We start from the raw sequence: 18,654 nt of genomic DNA, 5'->3' as shown, positions 1-18,654 counted from the left end.
GCCGCTGCCACACCTGTATTTCGGGTTTTGGCCACTCGGTGCCAGCCATTATCAGTTCAGCCCACAATTCGGGTTTTGGCACGCTCCAGAGTCAACATCACTGGAATAATCCATTTAAGAATGAAAACAAATTCTGTCTAGCTTACCTCAGTTAGTTCTTCTATAGTAGCTCCTCCTGACTTTTTAGCAACTTTCTCTTCTATTGTAGGTGGAGGTGCAGGCTTTAGGTTTGGCGGTAAAGGAACACCAGCCTTAGCACACATGGCAGCTGCATTAGCTTTGGCTATTTCAAGTAATTGAGCCTTATCTGTAAGAGGAAAAATATAAGAAGTCGTTTTCCTAAAAGGCCATACATTTTGTATTATCTAAAGTCTTATATGTTAATAAAATTCAAAACATCAATTTTCTGCCATAATTTTTACAGCTGTGTTCAAATCACTTTTTGGCTCAAAGTTTTTAAGAGAATGCTGCCTATTTAAAGAATTAAGTCCACTTTTAGCTTCCCATTCAAATACTATAGAAAACAGCTAATTTATACAACTGTAATGATCACCCTGCCACATTCTTAAGGTACATACACACCAGCTGAAGCCTACTTTATTCTCCAAAATTATCGCACATGCCCTTAAATTACTTTCCTTCTAATCTCTGACATTTTAAATCATTCTTTTGAGTATTTACAGCAATAACAACCTGCTGCCCTTTTCTGCAATTGTACTATTTGGTAAAATAGACATATATGCATTTTATCCACATCTCTTCTACAGACTTATAATCACTTCAAGAATTACGTACTGTTCCTCTGCTTTGAATTACAAAAGAACTCAACCTTTTACTGAACTAAATGTATTCTTCCTTATTGTTCTGTTAAGTATCTTTTTCTTTAGAAAACAGTGACTTGGAACTACTGGAATGATGATAAATCATCCATTATTTCTATACGTAGTCATGCATTACCCACAACTTTAATCACCTCTGTGCACTTCTTAAAATCATGGGAAAGTAGAGCACTTTATTTTTAAAGGAAGGCAGGTTATTAAAATCCCTTTAAGAAATTTCACTTTACATATTTTGCTAGTGTCACCTACCCAGGTGAACAATTCCCCAAATACAAAATCCTCTACTCACTTCTATTATCCCATTATACCAATTAGAATCATCTTCCCATTTAACAGTCCTATTGTTGCCATTTTAAGACATGTAACTTGTTTAAAAAAAAAAAAATTGTTCATTTTAGGCTTATTTACAAGCAGATTTATGTGGGAATAGATACAGTAACAATCTGAGCATATACTAGCCTTGGCTTTAATTAGGACTTCTACTTTCCATTTCTCATTATGGGAGATTGTTCAAGGAAAATAAAACATTTACGCATGGAAACATCTTGGTTCTTCCCCACTCCAAAGCAGGTCTTCTTAAGTTACAAATGCACCAATCCCTACACGTTTTCTAAATACGAGCTAATGTAATCATAAAAATTTAAAAAGAAATATTCTAAACCAATAACCCAAAATAATCCATTTGACTCAAACATCAGAAAAAACTCAGACTTAAATCATTCTCTATTATATTAACATTAAATTTTAAAACGACTTACTCAAATCTGTCAGACGTTTAGGTGATCTGCCTCTTTCCGAAGACCGGGACCGTTTACGGCGGAGGGGAGATCTGCTAAACCTCCTTCTCAAGGGTGTTCGTGATCGCCTTAACCTGACTGGTGATATACTGAAGCTTCGTCTTCTTACCACAGACCTAGATCTTCTCCGACGGCTCGGGGTACGGCTCCGTCGGCTGGGGGTGCGGCTCCGTCGGCTCGGGGTGCGGCTCCGTCGGCTCGGGGTGCGGCTCCTTCGGCTCGGGGTCCGGCTCCGTCGGCTCGGGGTGCGGCTCCGTCGGCTCGGGGTGCGGCTCCGACGACTGGGGGTCCGGCTCCGTCGGCTTGGAGAGATGCTAAAGCTCCTTCTCCCTACAGATCTAGATCTTCTTCGTCGACTGGGAGTATGACTCCGACTCCGCCGACTGGGGGTGCGACTTCGAGCTCTAGCAGTTTTCCGGTTATCCCTGGAGCTTGATCTTTTTCTTTTTCTTTCCCTGGACTTGGATCTGTGCTTAGGAGATCTTTTGCGCTTCTCTTTTGATACAGATCGTCTTCCTCTTGACTTTGATCTTGACCTACTGCTCCTCCTTCTGCGTCTTGAACGTGACCTTGAGCGTGTTTGAGAGCGATGAGACTTGGACTTAGATGACCTCTTCCTTGCCCTAGAACGAGATTCACTGGTACGCTTGCGTGATTTGTGTTCAGAAGACTTGGACCTCTTACTTCTAGACCTTAACGAAGAGTCTCTTTTCTTCTCTTTCTCACCTTTGTCACGGTTCTTATTTTTCTTGCTTTTTTCATGTGTGTCCTTGACTTTTACAACAATTTCATAGTCATCTTTTTCCTCTGAAGACGACTCTGAAGCTCTTTCTGGTATACTAATTACAACTGGACTGGCAGTAGATTTGTCACGTTCAACTTCACTTGCAAGTACAGGTCCTTCAATACCAGCTCTGAGGCTTGTAAGACGTTCCATGTCCTTAGGAAGTAACGGTCTCACTAAATCTGCTTCATTAATGTCATCAATATTGGCCGAAAATCCAGACTCAGACAATGTCTCTTTACTAGGGAGAGGTACTTCCTTATCTTCACTGCTTTCTTTAGGGCTGAGAGCAACTGCTAATGTCTGGTCACTCTCTTTTATAGGTAATGGTCCTTCTGTATCATTACTAATAAAGTTATTAGATAAGTCAAGATGAATGTCTTTAGCAGGCAAAGGTCCCTCTATATCAGCCTCACTACCACCACTGGGGCTGGTAGAAATTACCATGTCATGTTCGGTATCTTGAGTAGTTAAAGATACTTCAACATCGTACTTACTAACTGAACTGAGAGCAGATGCTGTGACAAATTCAATACCCTTACCCATTCCCATTGTATCAGGTTCTAGAACAAGGGGACCAGTAGAAGACAGAGTTCCTCCTACATCAGCTTCACTAACACTAGGGCAGGTATCCAATACTGTGCATTGTTTACTCTCATTGATGGGCAAAGTTTTCTCTTCACCAATTTCACCAACAGCACCAATGCTGGCAACAGACACCATGCTATGTTCCATCTCTTTAGCAATTACATGATTATCTGTATCAAGGTCTCTATGCATACCATGCTCACTTTCGTAAGAGTCATTCTTCAGGTGTCCTTCAGCATGTGGCATTTCATCTGAATGCACGGGAACCTCCTGCATGCCACTCTCTGGAGCAAGATTTTGATCACCAGATACTAAATTTGTTCCTTTTACAACACTAGATTTCAGCACTGGCGTAGACTCTAAAACCATCTCAGTTGGTATTTGAGTCTGCTCTGAGACAATCACAGCAGGATCTGAGACTGTCATCATGGATTCTTGGACAGAAACAGGTGGTTCTGAAATAATGTTAGTTTGAAGGACCGACACTGCTGGTTCCAAGACAGGCACAGCAGGCTCCAGGGCAGAAACTGGCACAGGAATGGTAACACGCTCTGGCTCAACTAAGGCTGGGGGCTCCAGGAGAGCCTCAGCCAGTGGCCCAGAGACAGCCTCAGCCGGTGGCCCAGGGACAGCCTCAGCCAGAAGCCCAGGGACAGGCAAGGCCAGTGGCCCAGGGACAGCCTCGGCTGGGGGCTCCGGGACAGCCTCATTTGGGGGCTCCTGAACAGCCTCAGCGGGGGGCTCCAGGGCAGCCTCAGCTGGGGGCTCCGGAACAGCCACAGAAGGCAGCTCTGGGGCAGCCATGGCTGACAGCTCTAGAGTGTTCTGTGATGGGTCTGGTATAGTTACTGCAGGCTCCAGGTGGGACACAGATACCTCTGAGGCAACATGTCCTGAGACTCTCATGGAATCAAAAGTTTCTGCTGTCTCTGACATAACAGAAGGATCTGATGTTGACATAGTCGGTTCAGTTGACATTACGGGAGTTTCGGATACCATGTAAGTCACTGGTCTCTCTGGAACAACTTCATGCTCTTCTGCTATTGCAGCAGACTCTACAGGTGTTGATGTAACTGAAGACTCTGGCTCCAGTGGTGGCTCTGGAACAGTCACAGCAGCCTCTGATGCTAATACTGAAGGTTCTGATGCTGACACTGAGTAATTTGCAGGCACTACCGAAGGCTCTGAAGTCTCACTTTGACTCACAGAAGGTTCAGGCAGGGATACAGATTCTTCAGGAGGTAATGCTGGCACCTCGGTAGGCCAAGTATTTTCAGCTGCTAATGTTGACTGCTCAGCAGGTAATGCTGGGCCCTCCGGTGGTTCCTCAGGAGGCAATGGTGGTGTCATTGGTGGCTCTTCAGGTGGCAATGGTGGCATTGTTGGAGGCTCTTCAGGAGGCAAGGGTGGCACCATATATGCCTCTGTATATGTATCAGTATAAGAATCGGTGTAAGAATCAGCTGCCATAGACATCATTGAACGATCAGCAGTGTAAGATGACATCATAGTCCGGTCAGCTGCAGAGTACGATGACATCATAGTTCGGTCAGCAGCAGAGTACGATGACATCATAGACCGGTCGGCACCCATGGACATCATTGACCGGTCAGCCATTGGGGACATCATGGAACGCTCATAAGCTGACATCATAGAGCGCTCATAAGCTGACATCATGGAGCGCTCAGCCATAGGGGACATCATAGAGCGCTCATAGGCTGACATCATAGAGCGCTCATAGGCTGACATCATAGAACGCTCAGCCATAGGGGACATCATAGAGCGCTCATACGACATCATAGAGCGCTCGTAAGATGACATCATGGAACGTTCTGCAGCATAGGACATCATCATAGAACGTCTTGATGCTAACATCAGGGGTCTAGGTGCTAACCTATATGGCCTGGGGGCTACCCTATAGGAGGACCTGGGTGCTATCCTGTAAGGTCTAGGTGACATCCTATAGGGATCAGGAGTTAGTCTGTAGGGATCATGGCCTAATCTATAGGGGTCTTGCCCTAACCTGTAGGCATCATGACCTAGTCTGTAAGGGTCATGACCTAACCTATAGGGATCCTGAGCTAACCTGTAAGGATCCTGAGCTAACCTGTAGGGATCAGGAGATTTTGAACCCAACATAGAAGAATCTTGGGTACTAGATGCTAACATCTGGGCATCCATGGTACCGGAAGCTAACATCTGGGCATCCATGGTGCCGGAAGCTAACATCTGAGAGTCCATAGTGCCAGATGCTAACATCTGGGAATCCATAGAGCTAGTCGCTAACATCTGGGAGTCCATGGTGCTGGTCGCTAACATCTGGGAGTCCATGGTGCTGGTCGCTAACATCTGGGAGTCCATGGAGCTGGTCGCTAACATCTGGGAGTCCATGGAGCTGGTCGCTAACATCTGGGAGTCCATGGAGCTGGTCGCTAACATCTGGGAGTCCATGGAGCTGGTCGCTAACATCTGGGAGTCCATGGAGCTGGTCGCTAACATCTGGGAGTCCATGGAGCTGGTCGCTAACATCTGGGAGTCCATGGAGCTGGTCGCTAACATCTGGGAGTCCATGGAGCTGGTCGCTAACATCTGGGAGTCCATGGTGGTGGACGCTAGCATTTGGGAGTCCATGGTGGTGGACGCTAGCATTTGGGAGTCCATGGTGTTGGACGCTAACATATGGGTCTCCATGGTGTTAGAAGCTAACAAATGGGATTCTTGGGCCATCAAGGGATCCACTCCTACTGTTATAGAAGTCTCCCCCACTAATGTAGTAGGCAGCTCCTGTGCTACCGTATTATAGGATTCCAGCGCTGTCGTCGAGGGCACCTCCAGGGACTGCGACACGGTCATCGTTGACAGCTCCGTTGTTGTCACCACAGACTGAACAGAGATCTCCAGCGCCACAGTTGCCACAGGCTGCCCAGGCAACTCTGGCGCTCCAGGCTGCCCTGGCAACTCCAGAACCCCTGTTGCCAGAGGCTGCCCCAAAAGCTCCAGTGCTCCAGCTGCCCCAGGCTGCCCCGAGAACTCCAGTGCCCCAGTTGCCATGAGCTGCCCAGGCAACTCCAGTGCCCCAGTTGCCACAGGCTGCCCAGACAACTCCAGTGCCCTAGTTGCCGAAGGCAGCCCTGGCAACTCTGGCACCCCAGTCACCGAAGGCTGCCCTGGCAACTCCAGCGCTGTTGTTGCCACTGGCTGCCCTGGCAACTCCAGCACCATCGCTGCCTCAGGCTGCCCCAGCAACGTTGTTGCCGTTGTCACCTCAGGCTGCCCAGGATGTTCCACCGTTGTCATTCCCACAGGCTGCTCCAACTCTGTCGTCGTCGCAGGTTGCTCGGTCAACTCCATTGCTACTGTTCCCGCAGGCTGCCCTGGCATCTCCTGTGCCATCACAGGTGGCTCTGGTACCTCCTGTGGTGGCTCCAACTCCATGGATGGTGCTGGAAGCCCTGGCAATTCCTGTGACAACTGTGGCACTGATGTCACTGAGGGCCCCGGCAACTCAGGCACTGCTGTCGCAGGGGGCCCTAGCAACTCAGGCACTGGGGTAGAAGGGGGCCCTGGCAACTCTGGCACCGGGGTAGCAGAGGGCCCAGGTAACTCCAGCACTGGAGTCACAGGGGGCCCCTGCAACTCCGGAGTGGAGGTCGCAGGTGGCCCCGGCAACTCCATCGCTGAGGCCACCGACGACTCCGGCAGCTCCGATGCTGTGGGCTCAGGCATCTCCAGCAACTCCTGTGATCTTGTCATGGATGAATCTGCAGTCTCCGATGGTACTTCTAGAGGTTGCTCTGGCAATCTTAGTACTTCAGTTGCAGAAGACTCTGGAAAATCCATTGTCATAGATGTGCTTGGCTCAGGGAGTACCTCAGTAGGTTCCTCTGATGATACCACAAGGGTTTCTGATGGCTCTAGCGCTTTTGCTGCTGGAGGCTCTAATATGATCTTTGATGGCTCTGGAGGTGTGCTCTCCAAAGATTTCAGCACAGACTTCATCTGACCCTCCACTGACATAGTTACAACTGGCTCAGATGACTTTAGCACTACTGTTGTAGTAGGCACTGGTGCTGTTGAAAAAGAATCCAGAATCTTTGTTGTGGGTTGTTCCAGCATTACTGCCACAAACTGCTCTGACTGCACAGAGATTACTGATGTAGATGCAACTGACAGTTCTGCAGTTTTGGTAGCTGGCTTCAGAGTTTCTAAGGTGTGTGGCTGTGATCCCTCCACTGATACAATAGGAGGTTCAAGCACAACTGCAGGAGTTTCACTGGTCTCAGATGGCCCAAACGCTCTTACAGGATGCTCCAGTGCCATCTCTGAAGGTTCAGAATCAAACTTTAAAAAAGAATCTGATTCTAAATCCATGTTCTCTTCATGATGTGATTTCAGCTTTGATTCAGATTCTTCTGGCTGTCTTTTATACTTTTTTTCCTTTTCTTTCTTCTTTTTCTTCTTTTTATTTTTGTGCTTTTTATGCTTCTTTGACTTTTTGGTGGGAACTTCATCAGTAGGATCTGTTTGTACAGACACACATCTACTTTTTCTAGAGGCCTCCTTCAAGTCTGAAATTAAGAGAAATTAATTTTAATTGGTCAAAAATTCCTCAAAGTAGGTTTAAATAAATCATATAAGCCAAGATTTACATTCCACGTTAAAATACCATGGTATACCACTTGTTAAATAAAGTTACCAAATAAACTATTTTTCATGAACCAGTTATCTGAAGACTGACACTTTTCCAATACTTCTACAATTAAAGCCTGGGTTAAAATCAAGTTCTTAAGTTTATAACAAAAACTTAGAATTACATTAAAATGTGTTTCAACTAAATTCATTTAAAACAATTATTTTCTGCAGCTCTCAAATTATAGAAAATAACTTCTGAACTACACTTACAGATGAATCTTTCATATCAAATTGTTAGAATTCCTATAAAAAACACACACGGAATTTTCATGTTTATGTTGAATTCCCCATGGGTTTGTATTTAACTTTTAAAATACTTTCTTCTGTTTAAAAAAATACACTTTGTTTTTGTGACTATTTTATAACCACCATTTTACAGAAAGCACCATGGCACTGGATCTGGAACACTGTCTGCTTTTGGATCCTGAATCAATCTACCACTCACTAGATGAATGGACTGGGCCAAATTACTGACACTCTTGTCTCCTAGAATTAAAGAATGAGGTGAGATAAAACATACAAAGTATATTGAATAATGCATAGTAAGCCTCCAACAAACGCTAGTAACTGCTTTTACGTAAAAGTTCGAACAAATGTAAAGAAAACACCAATATGGAGCTTGAATTTATCTTATCACATCTATGTTACGGCCTAATAAAAATACCATCCTTTCCCATAATAATCTTGTAAAATTACTAAGAAACAGCTTTCTTGATTCTACTAAACAAAAAAAAAATTAAGTCATTTTGGTAAGAAATTTCTTACAGCTCTTAACATGTAAATATTTCAATTTGCGTATCTAAGAAGTGGCTTATATCCCACTTTATAACCAGATGTGATTTATTCTAATGCCAGTATCAAATTCGATAAATTTTCGTGATTCTAGAAAAAGCTGATCAGAAACATAGGCCATGGAGGTTATAGAAAAAATAAATCAACACGTAACAAGACCTATTCCAAAGGAAAACTATTCGTTTTCTACCAATTGTTTATTATGCATCAAATTATTAGCTAAGTTATATTTCAATCAAGAAAAAGTTGCTAAAGCCCTGACCAGTGTGACTCAGTTGGTTGGGCATCTTCCTTCAAACCCAAAGGTTTAATTACCAGTCAGGGCACAGGCCTGGGTGGCAGGCACAGTCCAGGTTGGGGCGCGTGCAAGAAGCAACCAATCCATCTTTCCCTACCTTACCCTCCCTTCAATAAATAAATAAATAAAGTCCTTTTAAAAATAAATTTTTTTAAAAAGTTGCTATAACCATGAATCTAACTTTATCTAAAGTCTTTTTAACCACACCTTATACAAATAATAAAAATTTAAATTTTAAAAAATTTTATTAATGAAAAAACATATTCCATATTTTCCAAAACTAAATGAAGATACTGTAATTTTGTGGCTGATCACAGTGCTTTCATTTCTAAGCATCAATTAATTCCAAAAATGCTACAAAAATGGAAAAAATGATTCCTTTGTATTCACTGAATTTTTAAGAGAAGGCACATATAAAACAAGGCAATCTCTACATGTGGTTTTTAAAATAAAACCTCCCAGGGTTTTAAAGTCATTACAAATGTGACCCAAGCTCCTGTACCTTTCAAAATGAACCATTAAACAATTGTTATATAAAAACCCACTTTCAAAATTCTGGCACTGAGGCACAAGACTAAATCAAATAAAATTAATCCACCACCAAAGCAAACAAGTTAATAAATACTCATATTTTAGTACACTCATATTTTCAAATGAGTCAGTCTTCAATAAACCAATTAAACTGAAACTTGACTGAAGCTTTAGATATACTGAAAATTTTAAACACCATGCAGTCAAGAAAAAACTCTTAACCATTTTTAAATCTTCCAAGTTTTGAAACAGCTGATTATTTACAACTTACCTGGCTTACAGCGTAGTTCTGTATCTAAGACCCCAGAAAGTACTTCCTCTATCTTCTGAACTATTTCTTCATTTGGTAGGCTCCTGCCAGAGGCAACTGCATCACCTGCCTGGTTTCCTTCAATAGGTGTATTTGTTTCACCATTGAGCTGGCCTTCACTCCTTCCACTTGACAAGAAAAGTTATCAAAATTCATTAATACTTTTACCACATTATATGATAAATTAACATTTGTGACTCAAATGATTAAAATAAACTTATATTAACACATTTCACCATTTTTGTATTTCTTTCAGATGCCACTTCCTATTAGTACTTCCTTAACACTATCTACTTATAGTTGTACACTTTTATTTTTATACAATTAAAGTTTTCGTAACTGTGAAAGTTAAAAAGTCTTTCAAATAGGTTTCTAAGTCTTTTTTTTAAAAGAAAATACCACTAGAAATATGAATTAAATTAGATTTCACTTACACACATATTTATCTCAGGACAGAAAAATTATGATATAAGCTACAACTACTATAAAGCCACACCTGTCCATGGATCACAATCATCAAGGAACACAAAGCCAGCCACAGACACACATCAAGTAAAAAGGGTAATGTGTAACCTCTGATGAGACTTTAACCGATCAGTTAATAAAATGCCAAAAAATTTTAAAAGAAAAATACATTTACATAATTTTACCCAGTTATCAAAAAGCCTAGAATTAAATTTCTGGAGATCACAACAATTCATGTAAAACAAGGGACAATTCATTTATACCAACAGTAAATGAATGGATGGCTTAATATATTTTCAGTAGGGAAAAGAATTTTTTTAATTGAGGTAAAATTAGTGCATGTGTGTATAAAAATTTCATGAGTACGTTATAATTCAACATATGTACACACTACAAACAGCCATCACCAAGCCTAGTTACCATCCATCACCATCCAGTTGACCACTTCACCCCTCCCTCCCCCCCCAATCCCTCTCATAACCACCATTCTGTTGTGTATCCCAGTTTTTGTTTTGTTTCGTTTAATAGACATAAGAATATGTCACTTAGTCATTTTTACTTTTTATAGATTTACAAAATTGTTTTTGAAGAATAATTTCAACAGCTGTTTTAACTGACTCTAACTTAAGTTTTAGCTAACAAAACAGATCCAACAATTATGCTCCACTACTCGACAGACTTCTGAAGTCAAAAAAACACACAAAAAAAATCAGTAAACTGAAAGTTACTAAGAAATACTTGGTTTTCTAATAAAGTGAATCACATAATTAATATTTGTTGACTATTAATGTCACAAGGTCCTACATTTTTAAAACCCATTTAATCCTAACATAAAACTCTAAGATCAGCACTATTATTCTGATTTTATAAATGATGAATACGGGACACAGAGAAGACAAGAAACCTAGCTGAAGGTCACGCAGCTATCAAGAGGTGAAACTGGTACTCAGAGCCAGAGCTCATACCCTTTACCCCCATCCACATATAATAGTCTATTTTAACTATCTAAATGTCGCCTTGAACTAAAATGCAAAAATAGATGGGAAAAATGAAAAACAAAGCTCACTTAAGTGGCAAATAATCAAAAATCTGTTTTTACACTGATAACGTATTACACCTTACTTGAGAAGTTCAATTATCTCTCTAATGATAAATTGCTTTGTCTAATATTCTTTGTAGCCTTTCCTTCGGGAGCTCTTTATTTTACACTTTCCTAAGCACTTACACACACATAATTACCTTATTAGAAAAGCAACACATTTAAAAATCAGAAAAGCATAACAAAAAAGTCTATGAAAACTTAGTATCTTAGAGCTATGAAGATGTTTCTCAAATACCGAAAAGTTAAAAATTTAAACCACCTAAATATCCATCAATACATTCCTACAACAGAATTCTATAAAAAATGTCCAAAGCACTACTAAGATTGTGATAAAAAACAAAGATGTTTACAATACATTAACTGAAAAAAACACCAGCAAACAAGAGAATCATTTTACAAAACACGTATGTTCGTCTATGCACGGGGGGGGGGGGGGGGGTCCAACCCCAAAGAAAATCAATAACGCAGTGGTTTTCAAATTTCTTTTTCCCTTTAAATTTCTACAACCAAACTTATTTCCTAATATAAAAACTGATTTTTAAAAGGTATAAAAGACATTACAATAGCAATTACTCACTGCATGCACCTATTAAAGTTTTCAAAAATATGTATTCTCTTAGCTCAGGTCTTTTCTCATCATCTTAAAATAACATGAGCATGTAACAAAATTTTTTTTAAAAAAGAACTGAGTGAGCAGATCTATTTCCCACTTAAAAAAAGACACATCCTGTAAAAATAACAATCCTAGGACATTAGTTCACTTGCCCCAAAAACCCTGTAACACTTAATTTACAATTCCGTTTTCGGCCGATTTTCAAGTTCACTTATGCTCTCGCTCTGAACTCTTTAAATACAGCTAGCAAAAACATTTGAACTCGAAACAAATATTTACGTTATACAAAAGCAAAAACATTCAGACAGCCAGTGAACATTATGACCCATGCTAGTTTCCTTTCTGAGTCCAAAAACAATTTCTATGGAAATCTCTTCCCGTTTAAATTTTGTGGAACCAGGGATAAACTACGTAAAGTCTACCAGCAATAGCCCGAAAAACGTGTTGTTCACCTAAGCCCACTGGAGCAAAGGCAACAAATAAAAATTTACATCTACACAAAGCCCACTTTCCACTTGCTAAATTAAGAAATTATTCACAATTCAAAGTCCCCTTCCATCCTCACCTCGACTACTAAACCAAAATAGCTAACATTAATTTGAGCTGCTGTAACTTGAATTTCTAGTCGATTAGAACGCAGCCTGGTGAAAGGCACAGGACACTAGAGCCCAAATAATCTAATTAGAGGATCCCGACCCCGAGACGGCCTACCGCTCGCAGGACGAAAGCGGATTTAAGTTTACTCAAAGAACGGCCGGTAGAGACCCTTTCCGGTCGCAGACACCGGCCGGCGAAATCGACGGAGGCTGAGAGGGGGAGGGGGAACGCGGCGGCGGCGGAGGAGGAGCTGAAGAGGAACTAGGCCGTCGCCGGCGCACAACCAGGCCCAAAGCAGTGAAGGGGTAGGGGACGAGCAAACGGGAGACAAGGGTGAGCGTCTTAACTCTGTTCCAGGAGAGGAACTCGGGGTTACCGCGGAGAGGGCGAAGTTCCGCGCTGGGAGGAGAGCGGGTGGGGGGGGCGGAAAATGGATCCCAGGCCCAGGCGGGGCCGTAGCGGGGCCTGAGGCGCGGAACGACGGCGCCTCTGAATAAAGGTGCCATGGAGGGCTACGCGCGGCCCTATCGGTCCCTTGGGAGCAGAAGAGACTGGGAAGCGCGTACCTTGAAAGCTCCTGTTGAATTTCCCGGAATTTACTGACCACGAAAGACCTAAAAATCTGCTCGATGTTGGTCGCCATGGCGTCCGCTCCGTTCTCTCAACTCCTCCTCGCTAGTCCTCCAGGCTCCCAGAATGCCTTGGGAGGAGGCACAGCGGCCAATTCCGTCTGTCGCCCTCCTGATTGGCTTCTGTTGGAACGCCCGGATCTGCACGCTCCGCCGTTGGACCAATCAGAGAGCAGGGGCCTGCTCTCCTCCGCTGTTTCTGAGCGGCTCGGGGAGAGCTGCTGACGTTTGCGCCGCGCACGACTCTGTCCGCCATGTTAGTGACTGACGCAGGCGCCATTACAGGAGAAGTCTCTCGAGGCGACTTTGTCAGCTTGTCAGTCCCCAACGGTGTTCGGGGGAAGCTTAAGAGACTTACCTCAGCAGCTAAATGCCGGAGATTAAATGGCATGAGGAAAGGGGCAAGAAGGGCAAAATTCCCAAATTGTTGCAACAAGGAACTATCCGGAAAAGTATTCATAAGCGCCCGCCCCCACCGTGAATCAAGATGAACACGATTTTCCCCCACCTTTCCCATGACATCCTATAATCGGGGTTTTTTTTTTTTCTTCAAAAAAATAGGAAGTCTCGCGCGACCTGCGTTCAAAGCCTTGTGAATTCTGGTCAGGAGCCAGGCGTGTCAGGAGAATTCCCCCTGTCGCCGCTCCATTCTGACTCGTTAGCAACACACCATTAGCTACGCGCCATTAGCTACATGAGGGCTAGTGTCTAGGGTGCTCCCCTCCTCCGAGCTGAGGATCTCGGGGAGGAACAGAGACGTCGGGTGGCACCTGACGCCACAGTGTCAAACCATAAACGCGCATAGCCGGGATGGCTTTGCCCGGGTACAGGGCTGAGGCCGCGCCCGAGGGCGGGAGGGAATCACACTCGATTACCTCGCGGCAGGGGCCACGGCGCGCGCTGACCAATGGGGATGCGAGGCCCCGCGGGTGGGCGGGCCCGGGGGCAGGCGCGCGCCGGGATCCCCCTCGGCCCACTTCCGGCACGGCGCGCGGGCGGGAGCGTGAGTGTAGCGGCCGGACTGCGTGCATCCACCGTGTAGGTGCGTGAGCCCTTAGCGCCACTGAGTGGAGTCCTGTGCTTGGTGTGGGGGTGTCCTGTCAGGCATTGAATGAGACCGTAGGAACGGGTTTGGCTGTAGGAGTTTCCATCTTGTTTTTGCAGGTCGTGGGGGGGGGGGGGGGTTTGGCCACGTGCTTTTCCCTTTTAACTGAGGTTTACAGTGGACCTAGCACTTTACCCTGCTTTGTAAGATTCGGGGCCTTTTGTATGTTTATGCTATTTTAGGTCGTAAGCCTGGATTGCCTTTTTTTTATTATGCACCTATTGTCTTTAGCAAATCAGTGCACACTTTTGCATTTGTTTTGGACTGTTTATTACCAAATCCATTGAAATCCATACACTGCGTGGCTCGCTCATCTCGTCGTTTGCTTATATAGATGGCCGACGCCCTGCAGGTGTCCGTGCCAAAGGCACAGGGTCTCGATGCGAACCCAGACCCCGGCCCCGGAGCCAGGCCCCCGACCGCTCCTGGTGTGGAGGCTTCAGGCCGAGGCGTCGCCTCCCCTCTCACTGCAACTAAATGTAAAGCTCTGTTTGTTTCAGAAATGTCAGCCCACGTGGCAAATGGTGATTTCCGTTAGACTAAAATAGCGTTTACCGCTCTTAGATGATTATTGGGCAGTTTTTTTCCCAGATTTTTTCATGAGTACCATCTCAGTTGTTAGCAATATGTGATGCTTGTGTTGCAAACCAGGCTCCATCCCCTCTGGCTGTGACTTGGAGCGACTCCCTCACCTAATACCTGCGCTTCCTAAGTCGTAGAGGAGGTGGTAGCAGCGTCTGCCTCTTAGAATTGCGAGGGCCAAGTGCGGTAGTTATTGATAAGCGCTTGGAATGTGTCATCCAGCACCCAGTGCGTGCTCCAAAAGCGTTAGTTTTTTATATCAGCTTAGATTCTTATTTAAATGTGTGATCCCAGTTTTCTTTTTCCTGTTTGTCTTCTACATAATTGTCTTCTGAAAGTTGCTAAGTTAAGGTGACAAATTATTTGTTTCTTTGGCTTTTTCCCCCCTTTAAAGAACTTCTTTGTGTCCCTAAAGTATTGATTTCGATAGAGGTACCTAATAAAATAAAACAAGGTAGCATTTACTACTACTGAGTGCCAGAAATTGTACTAATTGTTTATATAAATGTTATTTTAGTTCATCCTTACGTCGCCTTCTGAGGCAGGTTCTCTTCCATCTTCTAAGATGTGAAGGAATTGAATTACAGGTGGCGCATACCAAGGTCACACTGCTAACTTCAGCTGAGAGGTGGCTAGTGCCCCATCCTGCTCGGAGTCAAGGACTGGAACTGGCGTGAGACGTGTTCAAATTTGATTTTGTGCTTCTCTACCAATTTTCTAAAGCACTACACTAACTCCTTAAGTCGGGGGCCAGCAAACCGTGGCCTCTGTGCCAATCCTTCCTGCTGCCTGTTTTTATACAGCCCGTCAAGTAAGAATAGTTTTTACATCAGTAAGTGGTTGAAAAAAATTAAAGGAAGAACGCTGTTTTTACGACACATGAAAATTATAAAATTCAAATTGCAACATCCACAAATAAAGTTATTGAAACACAGCCACGCTTATTCTGTATAAACCGGTGATAGCTTTCTGTTCCTTAGAGCAGAGATCAGCGATCTGCGACCTCCAGCCTACTGCCCACTTTTGTAAGTTTTTACTGGACTTAGCTATGTTCATCTGTTTAGGTATTGTCGCAGGCAGCTTTCATGCTACAGTGGCAGAGTTAAGTAGTTGTAACAGACTATGGCCCTCAAAGTCTTTATCTATAAGACTGAGATGTTTGAAAACAGTTATTTTAAATTCTGGTCCAGGTTTAAAACACCAGGATTCATTTTTAACCAAGGTTTGGTGATTATTCTGTCTTCTAAAAGTGAAGCCCGAAGAATGGTTATTGTTCATAGGAGTTTGTTCTTTTAATCAAATGAGTAAAGACATCATTTCACTCCTGCCCTTTGCTCTGTACGCCAGTCGGCCTCATTTTAAAAACCCTCCCTGTTCCTTAGGAATGCAGCCATATTTTTCAGATTACGAATCCTAAGTTTACAAACAAGTGAATCGGTAGTATCCATGGTGCTTAGAACTTGTGATTTCTGAAGTGCGTGCCTTCTGAGCTGTCACCTGTGGTTTTCTTCCTGCAGCCTTCACTTGCCTTTGGATCCCTGCGTGCAGACAGCATGGCAGCCCGAGTACTTGTAATTGGCAATGGAGGAAGAGAGCACGCACTGGCCTGGAAACTGGCCCAGTCGAATCACGTCAAACAGGTGTTGGTGGCACCCGGAAACGCAGGCACTGCCTGCTCCGAAAAGATTTCAAATGCTGGTAATCATGTTTTCAAGCAGGGAGTGATAGTTAATAGTGACAGATGATAAGCTGTCAGCTACATCTGTTGTTTATAAGGTCAATGGCTATGCAGATTTGAATGCTTTCCATAACTTTAAAACGTATGTGGTAATTTGAATACTTGCCATGTATTGTAAATTTAAGGTACACTGTCATTCAAAGTGTGGCATTTCCTTATCTTAAATTATTGTAAACCTTACAAAACACATCCCTTTAAAAAGTCTCAAGTGCCCAATATAGGTTAAAGGCATTTTTTTAAATTTATTGATTGGGGAGGTAGCAGAGCGAAGGAGAAATGCCTATTTGTCGTTCCACTCATTTATGCGTTCATTGGTTGATTCTTGTGTGTGCCCTGATTGGGGATCAAGCCCACAACCATGGTATATCAAGACGATGTTCTAACCAACTGAGCTACTGAGCCAGGGCTAAAAGCATTTTAATGTATATTTTTTAAACATGGAAAGTTGAACATTGCTATTAAATGTCAATGTTGGCAATTCTAACTCCACAGTAGGTGTCAAGCTTTATCTCTTCAACTGGTTAAAAAAAAAGTCCAGTTCTCATGTTCCATTAAACTCTTTAGTGCCTTCCTATAGTACTTAGAATAAAACTCAGACTCCTTAGAGTTTCTTACAAAGCTCTTTGTGATCTGACCTGCCTCTCCAGTCCGATCTTTGATACCCTTTGCTTCCTTTGTGCTGCTCTATCCATGCAGTCAGTCAGTCCTGCTAGTTTCCCAAACAGAGCTGCCTTGGGCTTAGCATTTGTTCCCACCCCCAGCATGACAGGCTCCTCATTACTCAGGTCTCTCAGCTTACATGCCGCCTCTCAAAGAAGTCCTTCCTAAAGTTTCTGCGAAGTAAAGCAGGTCCACTCTGAACCATTGTATCTATTTTTGCTTCTCTGTTATCTGTCTTCTCTCTTCATTTCCTCTCCAGAACATAAGCTCTTGAATGTAAGCTGCATGAGGAAAAGGAACTCACCTGTCTTGTTTTGCAGTGTGGGCCCTGCCAGGTGTACCCTATGTGGCATGGCCTGTGTGGAGAGAAAACCATGACCCAACAAGCTGCAAACTGGGAGGGCAATTGCATATACAGGACCAAGGATAAGAATAATAAAATAAGATGAAGCCCTGGCCGGGCAGTTCAGTCGGTTAGAGTGTCGTCCCAATGCACCAAGGTTACAGGCTTGATCCCCAGTCGGGGCATGTGCAAGAGTCAACCAGCGAGTGCATAAGCAAGTGAAACAACAAGTCAATGTTCCTTCCTCTCTTTCTCTTTCTCCCTAAAAATTGATAAGTCAGAAGGAACTTTCTTTTTAAATAAGATGAAAAGATAAATACCTGCTTCCCTAGAATCTTAGGTGGGGTGAAATGTATCCATTCATTGGAGAACTGGCATATTCCATTTAAAAGCAATTGACGTCATGCAGGCCAGCCCGTGAGAATGTCCTGGGGTTGTCACAAGGCTGCTGCCACTTGCAGAGACAGGCTAGGCGGGTCTTTTGCCACCGCCAGCTGTGCCGAGGTGGTTGGCTCCGCTCGGCCCAGTTGTGTTTGCAGCTCCTAAACCCAGAGTGCACGCATCCCCCGTCCTTGCCCCGACGCGTCACAGGCGCCATGCTGCGCAGGGGAATTGGGGTCTCAGCGGACCGAAGAGCATGGGCCAGGCACAGGAGCGGGAGAGCACCTGGAGGAGACCCCATACTTGGCATATGGCTCTTCTGCCGCCTTGAGCTCCCTTGAGGAAGCTTCCCTGTCTTGTCGGAGAAGAGAGCAAGGCTATAAAGTCACTTAGCTCTTAGTTTGAACATCGCTTTGTGAGGAGATCCTTCCTGACTCAGCCAGAAACAGCCTCCCTCTCAGCCTCACATCAGAGTTGCCTCACTTGTTCACAGTTGGTCATTTTTTCCCCTTATTTATTACCCAACATTCCCACAGTGGACTAGAAGCATCCTAAGTGTAGGGACCCCGTTTATGTTAACATCTTAACCCAGTGACTAGGGTAGTCTCTAGCACATAGTGGTTCTCAGTCAGTCCGGGGAGAATGACATTAAAAGGCCACTGTCGGAGTGTATTGTGTGATACCGTCTGTTCACTGCACGGTCAGCGCCCTCGACATGAGCCCGGTGGGGGAGGAGGCCCTTTACAGCTGCGGGGGAGGCGTCCTGGCCTCGGCGTCTGACCGGCTCAGCAGCGGCGGCTGGGCGGCG

General features: G+C 44.1%; 2 protein-coding genes across 7 annotated transcripts in view; one reads left to right on the top strand and one right to left on the bottom strand.

Annotated features, from left to right (window-relative positions):
- SON (SON DNA and RNA binding protein) overlaps window positions 1-13,100 on the bottom strand; it is a 31,770-nt gene extending 18,670 nt beyond the window's left edge. For all 5 annotated transcript variants that reach the window (XM_054577969.1, XM_054577979.1, XM_054577990.1 and 2 more), the window contains exons 1-4: window positions 12,975-13,100; window positions 9,593-9,759; window positions 1,598-7,576; window positions 147-307 (exon numbers count right to left, since the gene is read on the bottom strand). In XM_054577969.1, the coding sequence (XP_054433944.1) occupies window positions 147-307; window positions 1,598-7,576; window positions 9,593-9,759; window positions 12,975-13,051 (6,384 nt within the window). In that variant the 5' untranslated portion in view covers window positions 13,052-13,100. The remainder of the gene's footprint in view (window positions 1-146; window positions 308-1,597; window positions 7,577-9,592; window positions 9,760-12,974) is intronic.
- The window catches only part of GART (phosphoribosylglycinamide formyltransferase, phosphoribosylglycinamide synthetase, phosphoribosylaminoimidazole synthetase), a 30,229-nt gene continuing 24,264 nt past the window's right edge, over window positions 12,690-18,654 (top strand). The window contains exons 1-2 of one of the 2 annotated variants that reach the window (XM_054578032.1): window positions 12,690-12,741; window positions 16,242-16,422. In XM_054578032.1, coding sequence (XP_054434007.1) covers window positions 16,278-16,422 — 145 coding nt within the window. In that variant the 5' untranslated portion in view covers window positions 12,690-12,741; window positions 16,242-16,277. Of the gene's footprint in view, window positions 12,742-13,993; window positions 14,080-16,241; window positions 16,423-18,654 lie in introns of those variants that run through there. The other variant, XM_054578025.1, reaches the window with a different exon arrangement.

The sequence above is a fragment of the Pteronotus mesoamericanus genome, unplaced genomic scaffold (genome assembly GCF_021234165.1).
Source record: "Pteronotus mesoamericanus isolate MK-2021 breed Mesoamerican mustached bat unplaced genomic scaffold, CSHL_Meso_final contig_116, whole genome shotgun sequence".
Classification (NCBI taxonomy): domain Eukaryota; kingdom Metazoa; phylum Chordata; class Mammalia; order Chiroptera; family Mormoopidae; genus Pteronotus; species Pteronotus mesoamericanus.
This window is presented reverse-complemented; position numbering and strand designations above follow the sequence as displayed.